We start from the raw sequence: 20,059 nt of genomic DNA, 5'->3' as shown, positions 1-20,059 counted from the left end.
GGGTCTAGAAGGAGGCAGGGGCCCACCCAGTCCCTCATCTTGCCCAGCCCGACCCAGTCTGCGGCCGCCCTTGCAGCTGCAGCCGCGGGCCTCTGGTTTCCCCTGCCTGGGGCCCTCGCGGCCAGCTCGCCTCTTCCTCCCTTCCCCCGTCCCCCGCGCCTGGCTGTCTGGCAGCGCTGCCGTAGTGGCGGCGGGGGGCGGGGGGGCCTTGGCGACAGGGCTACCTCCTCTTTTCCCTCCTCCTCTCTCCTCCGCCCCCGCCCGCTGGAGCCTATCCATCCCACTCTCCTCCGCTGCAGCGAACACGTCGTCGGAGATTTCCATCGGGGCTCAGGGGGCGGGGCCAGGGAGGGGGTCGCGGGGCGGGGCGAGTGGGAGGAGTGGAAGTTGGAGCCCAACAAAACCCTGCACTACGCGCTCTGTGCCGCCAGACCGTGCGCAGCGACCTCCGCACAGGGGGTCGCGCGGGTCTGCGCCACGATGTTAACCAAAGTTCTCCTGATCCTCCTGGGCCTGTCCATCATCCTTCCGTCTAGGTGAGTCTCCATCCCGGGACCTAGGAACCCTGCGCGCCCAGCTCTCTCTCCCCTGGAGGTAGGCCAGTTACCCGGACCCCCACGCCCCTGTGTTCCTCTAATCCCGCGCCCACCTTTTCCTGGCCCCCGTGCGGGCTAGCCGGGCCCTGGGTCCACGCGACGCGCCGCCAGCCTCCAACCCACTCCCTCTAGGATGTGCTGGCTGAAGGGGTGTCCAGGAAGGAAGGTGGGACGCCTGTCCCCTGGCTGCTCCCGTCTCCAGACTCCCGCCCGGTCTCCAAAACCACGGCGACAGCCAGGGGATGAGCACGCCTCTCCCTCTCTGAGTCTTCCATGAGAAGAGGCGAGTGGCCCGCGGGATAACCGACCTGGGTAGGCACGCGCTTCTGAGGACCGGGAGAGACTTTGTAAAGGTGGCGCCCAGAAAGGCGCTCGGGCTCCGGGAGCGGAACTGTACCTAAATGCTGGAGTGTTGGCTAGTCTGTCCTCTCTTTCAGATTTCTTTTTCTGAGTGCCTACTAACCACCAGGCACTGTGCCAGATAACTCTGACTTTACTTGCTTACCTTCCTGCCGCTCCTCTTGGTGTCAGTCCTAGGCGGGAACCCCAGTTTAGTCCAAGGATTCCCGCCCCAGTTATCCACCCCATTTCTGCCACTGGCCTCCCCTTTCCTCGTTCATCCCCTTTTCCCCACCCTGCTGGCTCTAGAGCTCCGGGCAGACTGGAACCTGAGGCCAAGGATGTTATTCTCTGAGGTCTGAGGTTTGGGTCCTAGATTTCAGTCCCCACCCCCCTTTTCCAAAGGCTAACAGCAAGTTCCCCTTGAGCAGCCAGCTTCCCTCACACTCTCTTCTGGCCCTGGGATTTTGCTAGGAAGGTTGCCCCCTGCACTTCTGACTTTTTTGAGTGGAAGATGACTGCTTCATATTTTTGAGACGGTTTCAATTCTAGAAGTCTCCACAGCACTGGGCACTTCCTTATCTGTTTTGGGGAGAGAGGAGATGGCTTCTCTCTTCACCACAGACTGCTTTAGCTCCTCAGGGGAGGGGCTGTGGGGCTCCCTGCTGGCTCACTAGTGCCCTGAGTTGTGGGGGCTGGCCTCAGCAGGGGCTTGGCAAGTATTTCTGAATGCGTGCTAGGAATTTTCAGTCATCTACATCCCTCCAGGTATGAGTTGGAGTGTTTGGGAAAGCTGGCATGGTTACTGGCTAGGGCAAAAGGGGTCTGGGAGTGGGGGCTGAAGGAAGCAGGGGGAGCAGAAAAAACAGCAGATGGATACTACCCTTGGAGGTGGGGGGAAGGGCCGCAGTAACTGGTGTTCAGACATTGTCAACATGGCAACCCATGATGTCAACAAAGAGCTGAAGAGGTGGCTGTGAGGTGTGTTGGCAAGGGCCACATCAAACCAGGAAACCTTACTCTGGTCCAGGCTCAGCCTCAAGTGGGTTGTGTGACTTTGGGCACAGCCCTTCCCCCATGTGGGCCTCAGACTCTTCATCTTGTAAGGTGAAAAAGAGGGCTAATTTGGAGGAAAAAAGAATCCAGTGGGCCCCTCTTAGGACACTGCCAGTCCCCTCCCCCTCTCCTTCCCTTGCCCACTGGTAGTTGGATGAGCATCCCCAGTAGTGGGAGTGGGTGCAGACTTTCGGCTCCATCTTGGATCATTGCATCTAAAGGCATGTGGGTGCATGAAAAGGGCCCATGGAAAGACTTCACTAGTCCAGTATGTGAGTATTTTTCAAGTTCTTATTATTTCTAGCCCTCAAAGGGGGCTTAATGGCTGGCTGAGGAAAGGTATGCTGTCAGTGCCAGCAGTTCCTTAACCTCAAGGATCCCAGGATGAGCATGTTTGTTTTGTTTCTATGTTACTAACAAAAGCTAATCGTAGAATTACACCAACCTCACCTTCTGACATTTTCATTGCAGATGTAGTAGTTGGGCAACACAGGGTCTTCAGTGGTCCCTGGGACTCTGCTTGTTTGTTTGCCTCTTGAACCTCGGGGCTCTTGTTGTTGGCTTTAGACATCTGGGATGAGCTGCTGCAGGCTCTTGGGTGGTCTTGGTTGGCAGTGCCAGTGTTGATTGTGCCATGCTGCTAGCCATGTCACTCATTTTGCAGGGTCTCATGCCTCTGTTTTTCTTCCTCCCCTGCAACAGTGGCTGGCATTATCTAGTCAGAGGACTGGGGGGAAAGCCTCAGGGAAAGAGGACATCTCTGCATGTGCTATTTGGAAATGGAAACTGCTTTTGTCAAGCCCATTTCTTCCCTTGTCCACAGTGGGAATTAGCCACTTCAGACACAAGAAATGGCATAAATCTGGCACACTACATGCCAGTTAAGCAATTCTAAGTGCTTCAAATACTGCAGAAAAATTCATTTTGCTGCACAAAGTGTCAGGCTCCTGGTCTGCACCACAGAGGCCATGCCTATGTTGCTAGTCCCCTCCACCCAATCCCCACAAGCTTGACCACATGCCCCCTCCCAATACACTCTCCTACCCAAAGGAAACCACTCTCCTGCTTTACAACATCATAGATTACTTTTGCTGATGGCTTTTGAAAAAGCTTTTAGTTATATATTTTTTCAAAGATATATAAAACTAGAAGGAACAATAGAGTGAATCCTCATGTACCCATCACCAGCCTCATTAATTATCAATTCATGGCCACACTTAATTTCTCTGTCCCTCACACACTCTCCATTTCAGCTTAAATTATTCTAAAACAAATCTCATATTTCTATGAGCAAATCATATTCTAAAGCAAATCATATTATTTCATATGCAATTATTTTACTATGCATTTCTAGTCATAAGGACTCCAAACACATAATAAAATATCACTATTACACCAAAAATTTTAGAATAATTTTGTCATACTGAAGAAACTATCCAGTGTTCAAATCTCCCATATTGTGTCATAAATGGGTTTTGTTTTGTTTTAGTTTGCTTTTTAAAATCAAGATCCAAATAAGATCCATAGATTAGCAGATTTTTATTAGCATTTTTGTTTTTCAAAACACTTTTTTGTTGAATTAGAAGATATATGCAGAAAAGTGCTCAAATCATTACTGTATAGCTAATGAGCTGTCAGAAAATGACGACACTGGTATCAATGCAGCCACATCAGGGACTAGAACATGACCAGAACCTCAGAAGCCCCCTGGTGCTCACTTCTTCACTGATTTCCAGCAAAAGCACCAGGTCCCTAACTTCTAACACCATCAGTGACTTTTGTACATTGTCAAATGGCTTTTTACATTTTTGTTTTGCTTAATTTAATTCTTAGTTTTTGGCTGTCGTGCATGGCACTCAAGTAGGATTCTAGCTGGCCTTCTCTCCTGGATGACTGTCTCTGCATAAGGGACTCTAACCTTTTCTTAGTGCTCAGAGCTTTCCCTCACCCCTGGCCCCCAAGTCCAATGCAATGAATTTCACAAAAACAAAGAAATGCAGAATATTCCCAAGGTGTTCTAGCCTTCTGTGGGAGAGGCTGTTCTAGCTTTCCTGAGCGTTCCTCAGAAATCCTGGCCTTCTTCCTGCCCATTTGCTCCCCAGTGGTGCTGGTCAAGGCAGACTGGACACTAGTGTTAGTAACAGCAGAAGAGCTTGGCCAGAGCTCATACACCAATGCCCTCTTCATCTTACATTGAGAAATTCTTTTAAAATCTTGAGCTTGGTTTTGTTGTTGGGTTTAAAAAAAATAAAGAATTACCATGAAGGAAGGATAGTACCCAAAGTCCCCAAAGAGTAGCAAGATTTAGAAGAAATTAACAAATATTATGTTAGTGGCTTAAAATTTGCTGTTACCAGTCACTCTTTATGTCTTGCGTTTCAGACTTGTTTTGGTTTGTTTCTATCCCAAGAGGCCTCATCTGTGACCCCTACGGAGTGGAGAACAGAGCTTCATTTTTTGTGTGTTTGTATGTTCTAGGAGTGAAGGACCTCATGTTGAATCAGAAAATGGACCCTCTGCCCATGATGATGTCTATGGGCCCCGGCCCCAGGCTGCTGAAGAGAAGCTCCTCTCTGAAGAAACAAAGCCCACTCTTAGTGGTCCCCACAGCACACTTGGCAAACTGCCAGCAGCCACTCACATCCTGAACAGTATCCTGAATAACTATGACCATAAACTTCGCCCTGGCATTGGTGGTGAGTATCAGAACATAGCTATTCCCCTCCTGGAGCAGGAAGTTGAGGGCATAGGTGTGGATAATGGGTTTGGGGTATAAGTGAGGGTGCCATGCACATGGGCCAGGGAATCTGTTGCTGACCTGTTGGGTAAGACATATCAACTCTAGTGTCAGCAGTACCCTTAGCCTAGGTCTAGACTTTTTTCTTTTCTCACCCTCAGTTTTCCAATTGCAAAATGAGTGGACTAGATGACTGGCCTTCAAGGTATGTCCAACTCTTAACAGTCTGTGAATTGGATCTTGCTATGAAAGAACAAAGAAAGAAATAGGAGTGATGTTGAAACCATCTCTCTATCCTTCACCTGTTCTCCCCTCTGACCACGCCCTCCCCTGTCCCATGTCCCTGTTTGACACTTACCTCTGCCACTTCTGCTTCCTTTACAGAAAAGCCCACTGTGGTCACTGTGGAGCTCTCTGTCAACACCCTTGGTCCTATTTCTATCCTGGACATGGTGAGTACTGATTTTTTATTACAGTGTCTTGTAGCCCAGGAAGCTCACCATGGGGCCTTTCACATACTTATTTTTTCTGCTCTGTGTGTCCATAAGAAGAGTTTTGTGGTTTTACTTTGTTTTTGTTTTGGAGAGGGGAGATTGTAACCAACACTGACTTTGGAAGTCAGGAAAAGGTAAGTCCCTTGCTGTCTGAAGAGGACCTTCAGAATCCTGACCATATCTTCTAGTGTTTTGTTCAAAATAAAAATAATAAAGCAACTTTAAACATCACAGTGGAATGGCTCTTTTTTTTCTAATGATTTTTGTAGAATTAAGTCTATAGTTACCAACTCTTGCTCTAAGACTGCTTCTCTAATTTTGGCCTGGTTTCTTCTTTCCTTTTCTATTGCTATCATTCTACTGTCAGGACTGTCCCCAGTTAGCCTCTATTATCTCTCCTTGAAATATGCAAAATTCAAGGTTTCTGCCTACCTCAGTCCACCTACTGACCTGCCCTCCTGAGTGATGTGCCTCCTGCAGGTCTGGGACCTGGCTTAAAGCATGAAGTTCAACATCACACTCTAGTGGTCAAGGCCCTCCATGGCTGGAGCCAACCCAGAGCTTTATTTCTTTCCCCCCCTTTAGAGACCACATGCCCTAGTGACTAGAGTATGGGTGTTCCCAGATCACCTTGTACCTTTGAGTCTTTGTTCAAACTCTTTCTTGTTTGGAATGCCATTGTTCCAATTTTCTACATGTCATAGCCTTATCCTTCAGGGTCTGTCTCTAATGGCTTCTCTTCCATGGCATCTTCCTTTACCTCCACAGCTATTAATTACTCCCTTCTTACTCAGACCACACCCCTCTCTTTAACATTCAGATTTTTCTAGCTTATATCACAGTTGTTTGCCTGATCTTCCCTATCTCACTGTATTGTAATTATGTGCTCTATGTCTGCCTTACTCTCCTGATTATGGGTTCCTTGGTGTCAAGGACTCAATATATGTTAACTGAGCAAATGAGTTATGAAAGATGTTCTATAAAAGTCACTTTTCCCCCTGATACCTGACTGTATCCCAAGGGATACAGTCTAATAACTCAGTAGTCACCGAACCTGGCATACAACACAGAACTGGTCCAAAGAGGAATAAACAGCTTGATTTTCTTTGGCCAATAAAGTGCTGCTTTAGCCTAGGCCAAGGGCCTTTATAAGATGCCAGATACACATATGGTATTAAACTTCACCCAAGAAGTCTGGTCTTTTACATAGTTCCAAATAGTTCTTTAAAACTGTGATAGATCTTATACAGTCTACTTTTCCCTGGTGACACTGTGGAGTTTTGTACTTAGTAAGGAAGGAGTATATGTCTCTCTCGCACAGCCAATGAACAGAGCACACTTGTCTCCTTGGATCTTCATGACAGCCTGTGTGGCAGGCAAGCTACCACTGGGATCCTTATTTTACATTTGAAGCAATTGAGCCTCTCAGCAAACATTGTTACAGAGGAGGTATGGTTGTTTGAGGGGAGTTCACACACCCCTCAGTCAATCAGATGTTGTGTAGAGCATAGAATAAGTCCTTAAAGAGAGAAACCTGAGCCCACAGCATGGAGATTTAAATCAAATGTTTCTACCAGTTTCTTGGTTGAATTTTTGAGACACGTAGCCTGAGCTTAGAAGGCAGTGACCAGTCTGGGAATGACTGCCCATCATAACACCAACAGTTGCTAAGGCTTCTTGCTGTGATAATTGTTGCAGGCAATTCTAATTAAGCCAATTTCTTGACGCTGAATTTCTAGAGTTTCAGCTGAGCTAAAAAAGATGTACAACCCAAGTACCATTGTCAAATTGGGGAAAAACCGAACTTTTGGTTATCAGTTGCTGTGTAATGACCTTACAATTGGTATCTTGTTAAATAGAAATTAAATGCTTATTTGAAACAGTATAACACAGAGCAAGAGCGTAGTGTGGGTTAGTTCACATGGCCTGGAAATGAAGAAGGCTCTGTATGCCAAGTTGGAACTGCAAGCTACTTGGGACTGTAGAAACACTCTGAAAGCCACTTATGAAGGTTGGTTGGGCTGTGTGGGGCAGGGCTGTGGGCTCCCATGTGAATAGTAGCTATGCTTTTTTCTGTCTGCTTCTCTGAGCTACTCCAGGGAACCTTCTCAGTCTGGGAGGCTAGCTTCCAGCAATTTGGCAATTGCTATCACCACCTTTTGGCCTAGGCAGCAAAGCCAAGCTGGGATTGTCTTGACCTTTCCCCTGAGGGCTCCAATGGCCTCCAGCACTATGGGTTTCTGGTTAGTGTTCATTGTTTGATGCAGGATAACTCAGGAGAAAGACCTAGGGATTCTATATGGGGAAATTGGACCTTGGTTCCCAAAGGGATTATTGGTGCAAGTGAAATAAGCCATTGAGAGGGAAATCAGTGAAGGCCATCCCAGGACAATGTCATGGTAATGGTGCTCTGAGCATCAGAACTAGTATGCTGTCTTTGTGTGACTTTGGACAGGTCCTTTTCTCTCTGAGCCTCAGTTTCCTTACCACTGAAATAAAGGAGGTTGGATAACCCTCAAGGTTCCCCCTTGGCCTAGGTCTGGCACTTGCTCTTCACGCTGTTTTACTTTTTACCCTCCAATACCAGTAGTGCAAATCTCTAGCTTCTCATGCTTCTTCCTATTAAATATCTTTCTTGATATTTAACGGATAGTTTATGGGACAGATAATATGATCTGGAGACCAAATAATCATAGGTGTATCTATGCACATGCACACACACATTCAGAGGTTAGGTGCCCTTGTTTAAAAGGAAGAACAAAACAAAACAATGATTTAAAAAACATGAGACTAAATACACACCTCTCTTATGACTCAAAGCACTTCATTTTTAAATATAACTCTGGAGAATGAAGGATTGAGGTTAATTAACATCTGTGCTCTCCAAATAAAAGCTGAAAGGGGAATCTTCACCATATACAACCAAAGGTGTGTGTTTGTAAATGTTTAAAATGATTTTGAGTTGAGACCTTTGTTTTGCTATGGAAATGTGGGGACTGAGAGGGCATTTACCTGGCTGGAGTAATACCATAACCCTACAAGGTGGTGGTGATGCGATGAGCCCAGCCTGTGCAGTTACACAACCATTGCCTGTCTGTTTCTAGATGAAATGTGTCTTCACTGACTGTTGTTTATCTGGGAATGTTCCTTTCTTTTGGGAATACCTGGAAATAGAAAAGTTCCTACAGCCTAATTCATGCTGTCCTCTGTGCAAACCTAAGTAGTCTCCTATCTGCTTGATGGGCCCTTCACAGAATGGCATGGGAATATTCTTTGCCTGTACAGATCTAGGTGTGTGCTTTTCTACCCATCCTACCAGGAATACACCATTGACATCACCTTCTGCCAGACCTGGTATGATGAACGCCTCCGTTACAATGGCAGCTTTGAGAGCTTTGTTCTGAATGGCAACATGGTGAGCCAGTTATGGATCCCGGACACGTTTTTTAGGAATTCTAAGAGGACCCAAGAGCATGTGATCACCATGCCCAACCAGATGGTTCGCATCCACAAGGATGGCAAGGTGTTGTACACAATTCGGTATGTCAAACCTCTGGAATATTACCTCTTGGGACTCTTTTTGCCAAAGAATCATGAACATAGGTGTCATCCTCAATGATACTTCTAAGGGCCTTTCCAGCTTTCCTAGACCATGAGCTCAACCCCCTCATGTATAGACACAGACACCAGGCCTCAAAACAGAAAGATATTGCTTAAAGCAACACACCAAGTTCATGGCAGATCTGGGACTGGTACCCAGTTACTTGGCTCCCAGTCCACAAGTCCCCCCACTAGAATGTACAGTATGACTACATTGCCTGGACAGTTCCATCCCAAGTGGGCACTGGCTGTAAAGACACATCCATGGTGTTGGAATTGTCCAGGCAGAGCAGCAACACAGCAGTTGAAAACATGTCTATCTAAGAACAGGCTGGACATTTGAATGCTTGGCCGGGGAAGATTGTGTATGGGTGGTATGAGGTGTGAAGGTGGTAGAGAGTGAGAAAGTGTTGGCAAGTCCCGGAAGCTGGGATGGGCAAGAAAAAAAAAGCCCATCTAAATTGGTCCACACATTTCTCTGATTATGAAAATCAAAGTAGCCAGATACTTTCAAGCTGTTCTTCCTTTTTGTCTCTCCTTTGAGCTCTTTGTTTCAAATCCCAATGTTGCCACTCACTGGTGGTGGTGCCCAGGCCCAAGGTGGGTGGATACCTAAGTGCTCAAGGCCAGCCTAATGAGGCTCCTTTCTCCCTTCCAGGATGACCATTGATGCTGGATGTTTACTTCACATGCTCAAATTTCCAATGGATTCTCACTCTTGCCCTCTGTCTTTCTCTAGCTGTGAGTACCTTCTTAGGTTTCTGGGGCCCCAGAGTCATGCTGAGCCCCTTCTTTTTTCTCATCCTTGCCCTTTACATTTTTCTGCCTCTGCTTTTCTCCTAAAATGGTGCCAGATTTTCCCAGAGCCTCCTCTATCTCCTTTCTTGCTGACAATACTGTGTTGCTTCACCTGGACCTCGTGTTGGGTTCTTCCGTCTTCCTTCCACTCCATCTCAAGTCAGTCACCCACCTCTGAAATGTAATTCAAGTATGTCTACTCCTCTGCATTTCCACTGTCAGTACCTTGGTTTAGGTCTTTGTCATCTTCCACTTGGGCTTTCACAACATCTTTATTTTAAAACTGAACATGTCCAGAGCTAAATACATTGTCTCCTCCCAACCTCTACCTCCAAAACAAATGTGTTGCTTCTGTGTTCTCATTTGTGTCATTGAAAGGCACCATCAGCCACTCAGTTGTCCAAGCCAAGAATTTTGATGCCTCTTTCTCCATCACCTCCTATATCTAATCAATCAACATATCTTGTTGGTTTTCCTTCCTGAGTCTCTATTGATCCTATTTCTCTGCATTCTCACTGCCACAGCTTTGATTCCTGCCTTCATTCATTTTATTGGGCCTGGATTACTGCACTGGCCTCCTAAAACTGGTCTCCCTGTCCACAAGCTATCTTCATATAATGACAAGAGTGACCTAGCTGAAGCATCATCTAGACTAGGTCATGTTTTAGTTTCAAATCCTCCCTGAAATCTCATGGGTCAATTCCTAATTCCTTATAATGACTCTCAAGGTACTTCATTTACTGGCCCCTGCCACCCATTCCTGTATGCTTCATCCAGCATCTGTGAGTTAGCCATCCTGAACTTTTGGCATTTCCATAATCCATCAGGCATTTTCACCTTTCTATGCATACAACACCCTCCTCACCCCTCCAGCCTCACCCATACAGAGAATATTTACTCAGCTTTTAAGATTTATTGGAAATGTCAGCTATTGTATAAAATTTTTGTTGGGTGGGTCTCCAGGTGGTCTTTCCCTCATCTGTTTTTCCACTGTCCCACGGGTGGAAGTTTCTCAGCAACTCCAACAATTACAGATGTATATTTACTATCTTATTCAATTAAATGTGAATGAGGGCAAGGCTTCTGCCTTGCTCATCTCTATATTTCCAGCACAGAACCTGGTACTAAGGAATGCTCAATAAATGCACATATTGAGTGAACTTCAACAATGAGGAAGAAAGGCAAGGTCCCACAGCTCGTGAGGCCAGAGTCAGGACTCCAAGGCATTTCTCAGACTCCATGCTTGGTTTCCCAGTCTCACATGACCCTCCTTCCCACGTTGCCTTACAGTTTCCTATCCTGAGAGTGAGATGATCTACAAATGGGAAGATTTCAAGCTTGAAATCAATGAGAAGAATTCCTGGAAGCTCTTTCAGTTTGATTTTACAGGAGTGACCAACATTACTGAAACAGTCTCAACCCCAACTGGTATGTGTACCTATGGAACAAGGGCTTAGTAGAGGTCTGGTAAGGGGGTGGTAAGAATGACTGGGGTGACCATCCATATATATAAATGTATGCAATTATCCCATGGAAATTTTATAGAACATGACTCCTGTCTTGTAAACGTTAACCACTTACAACTGTTTGCAGAGGAAACTGAGACTTTGTAACTACATCTCACTCTCATCTGCAAAGGAGTAAGTGCTTTGCCAACTCCCTGAGAGGGTAGGTAAGTAGATAAAGTTTACTGCTGTCAACATTTGCAACTAGCTTTGTCATGCAGACCCTTCAGTTTCTACGTCTTTTTTTAAGATTTATTTATTTTGAGAGAGAAAGCGAGAGTAGGGGAGGAGCAGAGAGAGAGACAGAGAGAGAGAGAGAGAGAGAGCAAGTGAGCATGAGTGGAGGAGAAGCAGAGAGAGAGGGAGAGAGAGGATTCCAAGCAGGCCCCACGCTGTCAGCACAGAGCCTGACACAGGGTTTGATCTCACAAATTGAGAGATCATGACCTGAGCTAAAATCAAGAGTCGGGCACTTAACAAACTGAGTCACCCAGATGCCCCCAGTTTCTAGATCTTTGTTAAAACCGACCTGATTGGATGACTTTGGGGAATGGAGCTCATGTGAGTTCTTCGTACCCAGAACCAATCCAAGCTGGGTTAAGTGGGAAACAAAGTTGGTCCTAATAGGAAGTAGAGGCTAGAGTTCTAATGTGAGCTAGGTGAGGGCTCAGATGGTATAAGGGAAATTTCAGCAACTACAATTCCTATTGCATCAACATTTATTTTAAAGGAGCAGCTCTGTTGTTGGGATGAGCACTGGGTGTTGTATGTAAACCAATTTGACAATAAATTATATTAAAAAAATAACGGCGCAGCTCTTACAAGCACAGATTCCTGTCAAAGCCTTCACGGTGGATTCAACATGGACATGGTTATTATTGGTTTCCTGACTTTGTACCTAACAAGGACTAAAGGGGAGGTCCTGGGTCTCTTCACCATCAGCTTCCAATTAGGTATGAGTGTCTTTGCTTGGTTCCTAGGTGATCTCAATGAAAATCTAAGGGACCTCCCCAGGGTTGCTCCCAGAGCAGCCCTGGAAACCCTCTTCACACGAACTGACCAAGTATAGTATAATATATAGTATAGTATAGTATAGTATAGTATACTCATCATTTCCAGGATGTGGATGGAGACAGTCACCCCACCAGCCATTTGCCATAGGAGGAGTCTTGCTTTGCTTCTGTGCCTAGGCAGAAAATCTGCTTTCACTGTACTTGTTGAGCTGGTCATGGGGGGAGAGATGGGTCATGCTCCTCTGGCCAGAGATTTGCTTCCACAGTACTAGGGCAGGGGCAGAGGGCTGTTTTACAAATGCCTTTCTTTTTCTCAGGGTCTCTGGGTAAGCAGTTATACTATACTATACTATACTATACTACACTCTAACCTTGCTCTTCTGCCAGCTAACCATGGGCATGCCTCTTGCCTTTCTGCACCTCAGTTTTCCCAGACAGGTGGGGACCCATCATCAAAAGAAGCAGAAGAGACAAGGCCCAGGGGCTTTCAAGTCACTAGTAATTCTGTTTAGTAGATGGCTGTGCATTGTTTCAAAATGGCCCCCTAGTGACTACAAAGCCCCAGAGCTAGCATCATCACCAAAGAAATGACAGTAGGTAAGCACTGGCCCTCCTTAGGAGAAAAGATTGTTCTTGGGAAAAAAAAGAGGAGGGCTTCTTTCTCTTCTGCTAGAGGCTAGTTGCTTGTGAATTATAGTTTCTCCAGTATCATAGTTCTTTTTGAGGTTGGTCTGAAACTCTTCCCATCAGCCTCTGGGCAGTTCTATCTATCTATCATCTATCTATCTACATATTCAGCTTCTAAGGGGTCAGAATGTGGGGATAGCTTGCTACTTTGGTCACTTTGGGCCTTGAACCAGAGAGTCTCACTGCTTCAGGAGGCTTTTAGAGACTCCACCCTTGCCTGCAGTGAGTGAGGTAACTTTCACTGGTGGCTATTGAGACTCTGATGGGACCTTACCCATGACCAGGAGTTCACTTTCTCTTAAGAGAGTTTCACCCATCTCTGGACAACTCTGTCCATTGGAAAACTGTTGCTGTTCATCTGAAATTGGAGTTTCTGGGACTCCTACCTGGTTCTTTTTCCTTAGAACTACTGAACTTGTGGTAAGCCCAGTCACTCTTCTCCAGGGTCAAGATTAAATTACTAGTATTATGGTCCCAGCTCTGGGTCACAATCTTTTATAGACTCTACAGCCTATTTCCTTTTCCTTCCCTGTTCTTCAAAGCTTTGGGTCCACTCATTCTTTTAGTCCCAGTACTCTAGACTCAGTCTTTTAAACTGCATTCCTCTGACAGTACAGTGACAAACTCTGGTCTAGCCAAACGAGAGAAAAGCAAAAGCATCTTTAGTTTGGTGGGAGGGATTGTTTTGTTTTGACTTTGACTTTGTCTTCTCAGCCCCAGATATCCTTTTTCCCTTACCCATGCTCCTTCATTCCTCACAAATAATAAATTGTATGTTGGTATCCTTCTCTCAGCTTTCCAAAGCTTACCCAGTGGAAAAGGTCATTCTTTGGCTGGAATAAAGAAAATAAATATGGAAAAAGCTGATAGGATAATACATCTTCCAACAAGAATATATAAGTTTTGAATGGAGTGGTTGTAGCAGGCCTGGAAGAGGAGTTCTATCCCCAAATCTACTACTCTGATTACACATATTCTACTGACCCTAGACCACTTCCTTACCTTTTTTTCTGTAAGATTACAAGAAGTCTTGCCCTTTAAATGTCAGTACTTTCAAGGTGAGTAGGAAAGACTTCTCTTCTCATTTAGCTCCAGTATACCCAGACCTGGAAGGCAGGTGATATACTTTTCAAAATAGAAGGACACATAGACATGTTCGTGTTCTGGTCTGCTTTACAAAGCTGTTGTCAGTCAGTAGTAAGTGTCACTGAGCATCTGTTAGGTTCCAGCCCATGCTGGGCTTGGATGGGCAAAAGCCAAGCCACAGGGCTTCCTTGAGGAGTCTAAACCTTGTAGTGTTTTAAAAGACCACCTAACTCAAGGCCAAGGAATTTTACAGCATCACTTAGGTGGAAGTTTGGAGCTTAGCTTCACTAACAGAATTTGAGCTATCACAAACCCTATGTGATATTGAAAGTGAAATGGGGAGTTCTGGGTTCTAGGAAAGCCATCAGAATCTCTACAGTCCTGATGAGCATGTAGAGTGTTTGGGATGAGCATGTCAGAGCATAAGGCAGCATGAAGGGTATAATAGAAGATGCTAATTCTTCTATTGTCATAAGTACTATAAGAGCCATCACTCTGTAGGGAAAGAGGCAACATCAAAGACATGATGCCCTAATTTTCACTTTCAGCTAATTTTTCTATTTTTTTGCAGCAGCCAATTTGGATTAGGATAATAGACTAAGGAACAGAGAGTCTAGAATTTGAATATTGGTGCAACTATGCAAGCTATCTCAGGGAATCTGAGAGTGTATGAGATGAGCCTACAGGAAGGTGTGTGTTTGTGTGTGTGTGTGTGTGTGTGTGTGTGTGTGTGTGTGTAAGATGTCAGTTGGAGCCAAGTCATGGTGAACCTTTATTTAGTATGAGGTTACAAAGTGCACACTTGACTCTGTAGCTTTTTTGTGGAATAGGGAACCAGGAAAAGTTTGGGGGTGTGCAACTGAGTTCTTTTGGCCTTTGGTACAACAGTGCAACTAAAGCATTTTACCAGCATACAAATGAATAGGAAGGAGGCCAAATTGATTCTATGCTTTTCCCACCACATAATAGGCCATCCTTGGCTTATCCCCTGAGAGTATACAGTGTAAAGACCAGTAGTGCATGTGTCAGGCTGTGATTTTGCAGACTAGATATTGCACCTTAATGGGCGTGAAGGTCTCAGTCAGCCATGTGGACATTAGTTGTGTGGTGTTGATAGCTAGAAGGGTAACTGATTTTTTCACTCTCATCTGACACTTCTGCCACCCTGAGAAGACAGATGCGAGGTGTGGGGAAGTGGGCTGAAAAAGAAGCAACGAAGTTTGTGGCCCTGCCTCAGCTCTTAACTGACAATGGGTCTTACAGTGAGTCTCCTCTCTGGGCTTCTTCTGATTCTCTGTATATGGCATTGGAATAATCTACCTCTATTTTAGGACTGTGGTGGGAATCCCATGAGCTGAATAAGACCCTTATGCATGTCCTGCCTGGGGGAGACCCTCATCTGCTGTAATGAAATGGTATTTTTAATGTCTTCCAGGTGATTTCATGGTCATGACACTTTTCTTCAATGTGAGCAGGCGATTTGGCTTTATAGCCTTTCAAAACTATGTCCCTTCTTCTGTGACTACAATGCTTTCCTGGGTTTCCTTTTGGATCAAGAAAGACTCTGCTCCAGCCAGAACCTCTCTAGGTAAGTGGGTAATACATGCAAATGGGCATACAAATGGGCACAGAATTGCCTTCTTGAGGGGCCTTTCAGCAGTGTAACATAGGGATCGGTAGCTGAGCCCACCTCTACTTCTGTGCATTCACAGGGATAACCTCTGTACTCACCATGACCACACTGGGCACCTTTTCCCGTAAGAATTTCCCACGTGTCTCATATATCACCGCTTTGGATTTCTATATTGCCATCTGCTTTGTCTTCTGCTTCTGTGCTTTGATGGAGTTTGCTGTGTTCAACTTCCTGACCTACAACCGGACAAAACCCCGTGCTTCTCCAAAACTTCGCCATGTATGACCTGGGTATGGGAGTGGTGGCAAGCCTTTGGGATGTGGAGGCATGCAAGTGAGGGCACTAGGACTCATGGCACATGGGAGGCCAGCTCACCAAGTTATGGGGTGGGGGTAACCTGGCGTTGGGGGTGGTAGTTGAATAAACTTTTGGATGTGATGCCGGGAATTGCAGAGGGTGGACAAAAAACAGTGTGCCAAGACCAGAATCTCCAGAAATCCTGAGACAGCACCTAGGCTTGATTCACCTTCATTTGACTTTTTCCCACTTCTTTCCTTGTCCTTTTCAGCCAGATATTCATGCCCGTGCCCTTATGCCTCCCCGTGCCAGTGCCCATCAGCATCCTGATGCTTTTGTGTGCCAGATTGAGGACTCTGATGAGAGTGATGGAGAGGAGGGCCCATCTTGCCCAGCCCAGCAGTCTCTCAGCCCAGGTGGCATCCAGAATCCTGGCGGTTGCTGCAAGTGGTGCAAGAAGTATGTCTGTGTGGTCCCCAGGTGTGAGGGCAGTATCTGGCAGCAGGGCCGCCTCTTCATCCACATTTACCGCCTGGATAACTACTCGCGAGTTGTTTTCCCAGTGACCTTCTTCTTCTTCAATGTGCTGTATTGGCTTGTTTGCCTTAACTTGTAGGTACCAGCTGGTACCCTGTGGGCAGCCTCCCCAGTTCTCCAGGAGGTCCCACACCCCTTGCCAAGGGAGTCAGGGGAAAGCAGCAGCAGCAGCAGGAGCAACAAGACAGTATCTTTCCTTCCCCATTCCTCAAATATAAGCCTGTAGAGATTTCCTCTTTGCTGGCCATCTCCCCTACCTGGCCCATTCACTGAATCTCCATGGCAGCCAATTTCAAGTAAAATGGCCCACCTCTCTGTTCCTCAAGGGGCATTAATGATGCTCAGACCTAAAAATCACAGGCTGTCCGTGACCAGCTCCCTAAGACCATGCCCAAATATGAGCAGATTAGCTATCTACAACAGTGCTGATAACCACTGCCTTTTTCCAGAAATAATACTGCCTTTGTGGTGCTCCAGGCCCAGTTCTGGCCTCAGCCTCAAAGTGCATAGACCAGCTGCTTGCCTGTTCCTGACACCTTAAAATGCTGGGCAGCAGTATAAAGGGTAAGAGGATCCTAGTCCTTAGGTCCAGTTGTTATATTCTTGGTTTTCTCTTCCTGCCCTCCCTTCCCTTGCAGATAGACACCAATATTATCCATTTAGGAGGAAGGGAGCCAGCAATTGAGAGCCCTTGGGACTGTATCTCCCTCTGCTGCTGTGCCACCTCCTTCTCCCTCCACCCCCCGCTTCCATTCTTCATCTGCACTACAAATTCAATGCCTTGCATCCATTGGGTATCTATTTTTGTGTGTGATAATAGTAACGACTCCCTGCTTTGGATGCCACCTTCTTCCTCCTCCTTGACCCCTGTGACATTTTCTGTAGCTTCCCTAGTGACTTTCCCAGCCCCGACCCAGGTGCTAGGCCATGGTGACTTCCTGGGGCCAAGAAATTAAGAGAACTTTGCTTTGCAGTGGGCATTACCAGCACTGATTGGTGCCCTCTAAAGGCACAACATAAGAGTTTTATCACTTCCTTGGCCCCTGGACCCATGAGCCAGTCCACTGTTATCCTGGGGCACTCACAATCGCAATTAATTGAATTCCCTTAAATTTGTATAGCACTTTACCTTTTGCAAAGCACTTTTGAGAAGTTATTTCTATTTTGAGCCTTATCATAGCCTGTGATTCAGAGCAGGATTCTTATCCCCATTTTGCAGATGAGAACCCTGAGGCACAGATTTCTATGGGACTGTGGATCTCACTGGAAAGTACCCAGGAGACCACTGTCACCTTCTAGACTACATGACAGGGCTAAGCAACTCTGTTCACCATGATTTGATTCTATTGCCTCTGCCAGCACCCCAGTGGCAAGGCCCAGAGTAGCAGCCTCTCTTTAGCATTGGCTGCTCAATTCCTGGGCCCCCAAGACCGAACCTCTCCTGGCTCCAGTAACCCAGTGAGGTGAATTTGGACACGCCCCAATGCTTGTATATGCTGAATGAAATCTGTGTCTGTATTTTATTGGGGGGTGGGTAGGGTAGGGGGATTCATCTGCTTTTTGTCACCATCACCTGAAAAGGGGAAATGTATCAATAAATATATCAGCAAAGCATGGAAGGTATGGCATTCAAGTTTGTTCTCAGTTCAGGGTTTAAATCCTAAATCAATGACCCAAACCTATCTGTTCTCCTCTCCCATCCATGACTCCCAGACCTGCCAAGCATGTACCATGTACCTTCTGTCAGTGGAGAACTGAAGGGAAGACAGTGACCAAGTGGTGGCCCCCTTTTAATGATTCTCTTACTTGCTTCTATGCTCGTGCTCCCCGCCATGTCCTTTTTGCTTTGTCCATCATTCTAACCTCACCTAGTCAGAAAGCCAGAAGTTTCCTCCAGATTATCAGACTCAGAACACTCCTCTTCCACTACCACCATGTAAAGATGCAGATGCTGAGGCACAGAGGAATGTCTACTGTCACACAAGCAGATAATGGAAGGGACCAGACCTCAGGAATCCTAACACCCTGTCTTATGTAGGACTAACTCTGGAGAGCTTAGTTGATCCACACTTTAAACAAAAACTCTCTAAAGGTTATATTGAAGAATGTTGGCCCTGGAATCCTGTGATACACCCAACCCTAAGGGAACTCAGAAAAAATAACAAGAACCAACTAGGAGACAAAAATGGCATGTGAACAGCCAACATTTTTGCCATAAAGTTCTTAAAAGGATGTTCAAAAACCTTCTTGTAAGAAACCCAGATGCTTTTACTGTGTATTTTCTGATGTTCTAACCCATGGGAAAATATAAGTAAAATTTAGAACAAGGAAAATAGTTCCTCACTTTTACTTACATTAGGAAGATGCACTTAACATAATACCCTCCAGGTCCATCCACATTGTTGGAAATGGCAAGATTTCATTCTTTTTCATTGTGTGTGAAGGGAAAAAATAGTTTCAAACAGAGAAGGAAGAAAACTTTTTAAATACAGAGAACAAACTAAGGGTTGTTGGGAGGCAGGGGGCAGGGAAAATGGGTGATGGGTATTGAGGAGGGCACTTGTTGGGATGAGCACTGGGTGTTGTATGTAAGGGACGAATCACAGGAATCTACTTCCGAAGCCAAGAGCACACCGTATACACTGTATGTTAGCTAACTTGACAATAAATTATATTTAAAAAAAAGAAAGATGTAGAAAAAAGTAGCCAGGTTATGTTTTTGAAATAGAAATAGTGCAAAACATAGTCCTTAATCACACTACAACAAAGCTAAGAACAAATAAAATTCCTACCATTTGTAAATTTTAAAAAGCTCATGTAAACAGTTCTTCAAAAAATAATTTGAAATTGGGTGTATAATATCTAAAAACTAAAATTAATGAAGAAAAGCTACATATTAAAGCACATGGGATGCAGCCAACACTGCACTCACAAAAATTTGTAATCACAATGGATGAAAAATGAGTTATGTATTGAAACCTAGAAATTGGATAAATGACAAAAAACACATTATACCTTAGAAAATTTGGGGGGAAAGATAATTTTAAAAAAACCAGTGTAAAGAGAGTCATTTAAAAAACAATAAATAGTATGCCTGGGTGTCTCAGTCAGTTGAGTGTCTAACTTCGGCTCATGTCATGATCTCAAGGTTTGAGTTTGAGCCCCGCATCAGGATCTGAGCTGACAGCTCAGAGCCTGTAGCCTGCTTCAGATTCTGTGTCTCCCACTCCCACTCTGTCTCTCTCTTTCTCTGTGCCTTCCCAGCTCACACTCTCTCAAAAAAGTAAATAAACATTTAAAAAAACAAAAAATAAAACTGAGTCACTACCTCTCTCTTTACATCAAAATTACAGATAAATCAAAAATTTGAAGATGTTTTAAGGAAACCGTAAGATAATATGGGTATGTTTATAATCCTGGGATGGAAAAGGCCTTTCTAAGCATAGCCTAAAACACCAGAAACTATAAAGGAAAATATTGAAATTTTTTTTGTACTAAGAAATAGCAATCATTGAAGCAAAAGCAAAAAGTAATATATACCAAAACACACTGTTACTTATCAGTTTTTCTGGGAAGCAGTCTCTGAGACTAAGATTAGAACGCAGGAGGTTGATTAGGAACTGGTTTTAAGGTCAACACCCTTGAAGATAGTGAAAGGGAGCCAGGCCTGTGATGCAGTCA

At 45.2% G+C, this 20,059-nt stretch overlaps 1 protein-coding gene across 1 annotated transcript; it reads left to right on the top strand.

The window, feature by feature from the left end:
- The first annotated feature begins 418 nt into the window (after nt 1–418).
- On the top strand, nt 419–17,960 carry GABRE (gamma-aminobutyric acid type A receptor subunit epsilon). Its single transcript, XM_019439815.2, has 9 exons — nt 419–536; nt 4,470–4,687; nt 5,113–5,180; nt 8,542–8,762; nt 9,481–9,563; nt 10,911–11,048; nt 15,347–15,499; nt 15,624–15,823; nt 16,113–17,960. The coding sequence occupies exons 1-9, from the start codon at nt 481–483 to the stop codon at nt 16,455–16,457; spliced, it is 1,482 nt and encodes a 493-aa protein (XP_019295360.1). The 5' UTR covers nt 419–480; the 3' UTR covers nt 16,458–17,960.
- The last annotated feature ends 2,099 nt before the right edge of the window (nt 17,961–20,059 follow it).

Source organism: Panthera pardus, unplaced genomic scaffold (assembly GCF_024362965.1).
Source record: "Panthera pardus isolate Hobbes unplaced genomic scaffold, ASM2436296v1 HiC_scaffold_27, whole genome shotgun sequence".
NCBI classification, from domain to species: domain Eukaryota; kingdom Metazoa; phylum Chordata; class Mammalia; order Carnivora; family Felidae; genus Panthera; species Panthera pardus.
Note: the sequence above shows the minus strand (reverse complement) of the source record. Positions and strands in the feature narration are given on the sequence as shown.

Excerpts from the sequence above, each read along its gene's own strand:
- GABRE (XM_019439815.2), top strand. The coding sequence starts at position 481 with ATGTTAACCAAAGTTCTCCTGATCCTCCTGGGCCTGTCCATCATCCTT. Across the intron at positions 8,763-9,480 it reads AAGGTGTTGTACACAATTCG|GATGACCATTGATGCTGGAT; the intron begins GTATGTCAAACC and ends TCTCCCTTCCAG. Across the intron at positions 15,824-16,112 it reads CTTCTCCAAAACTTCGCCAT|CCAGATATTCATGCCCGTGC; the intron begins GTATGACCTGGG and ends TGTCCTTTTCAG.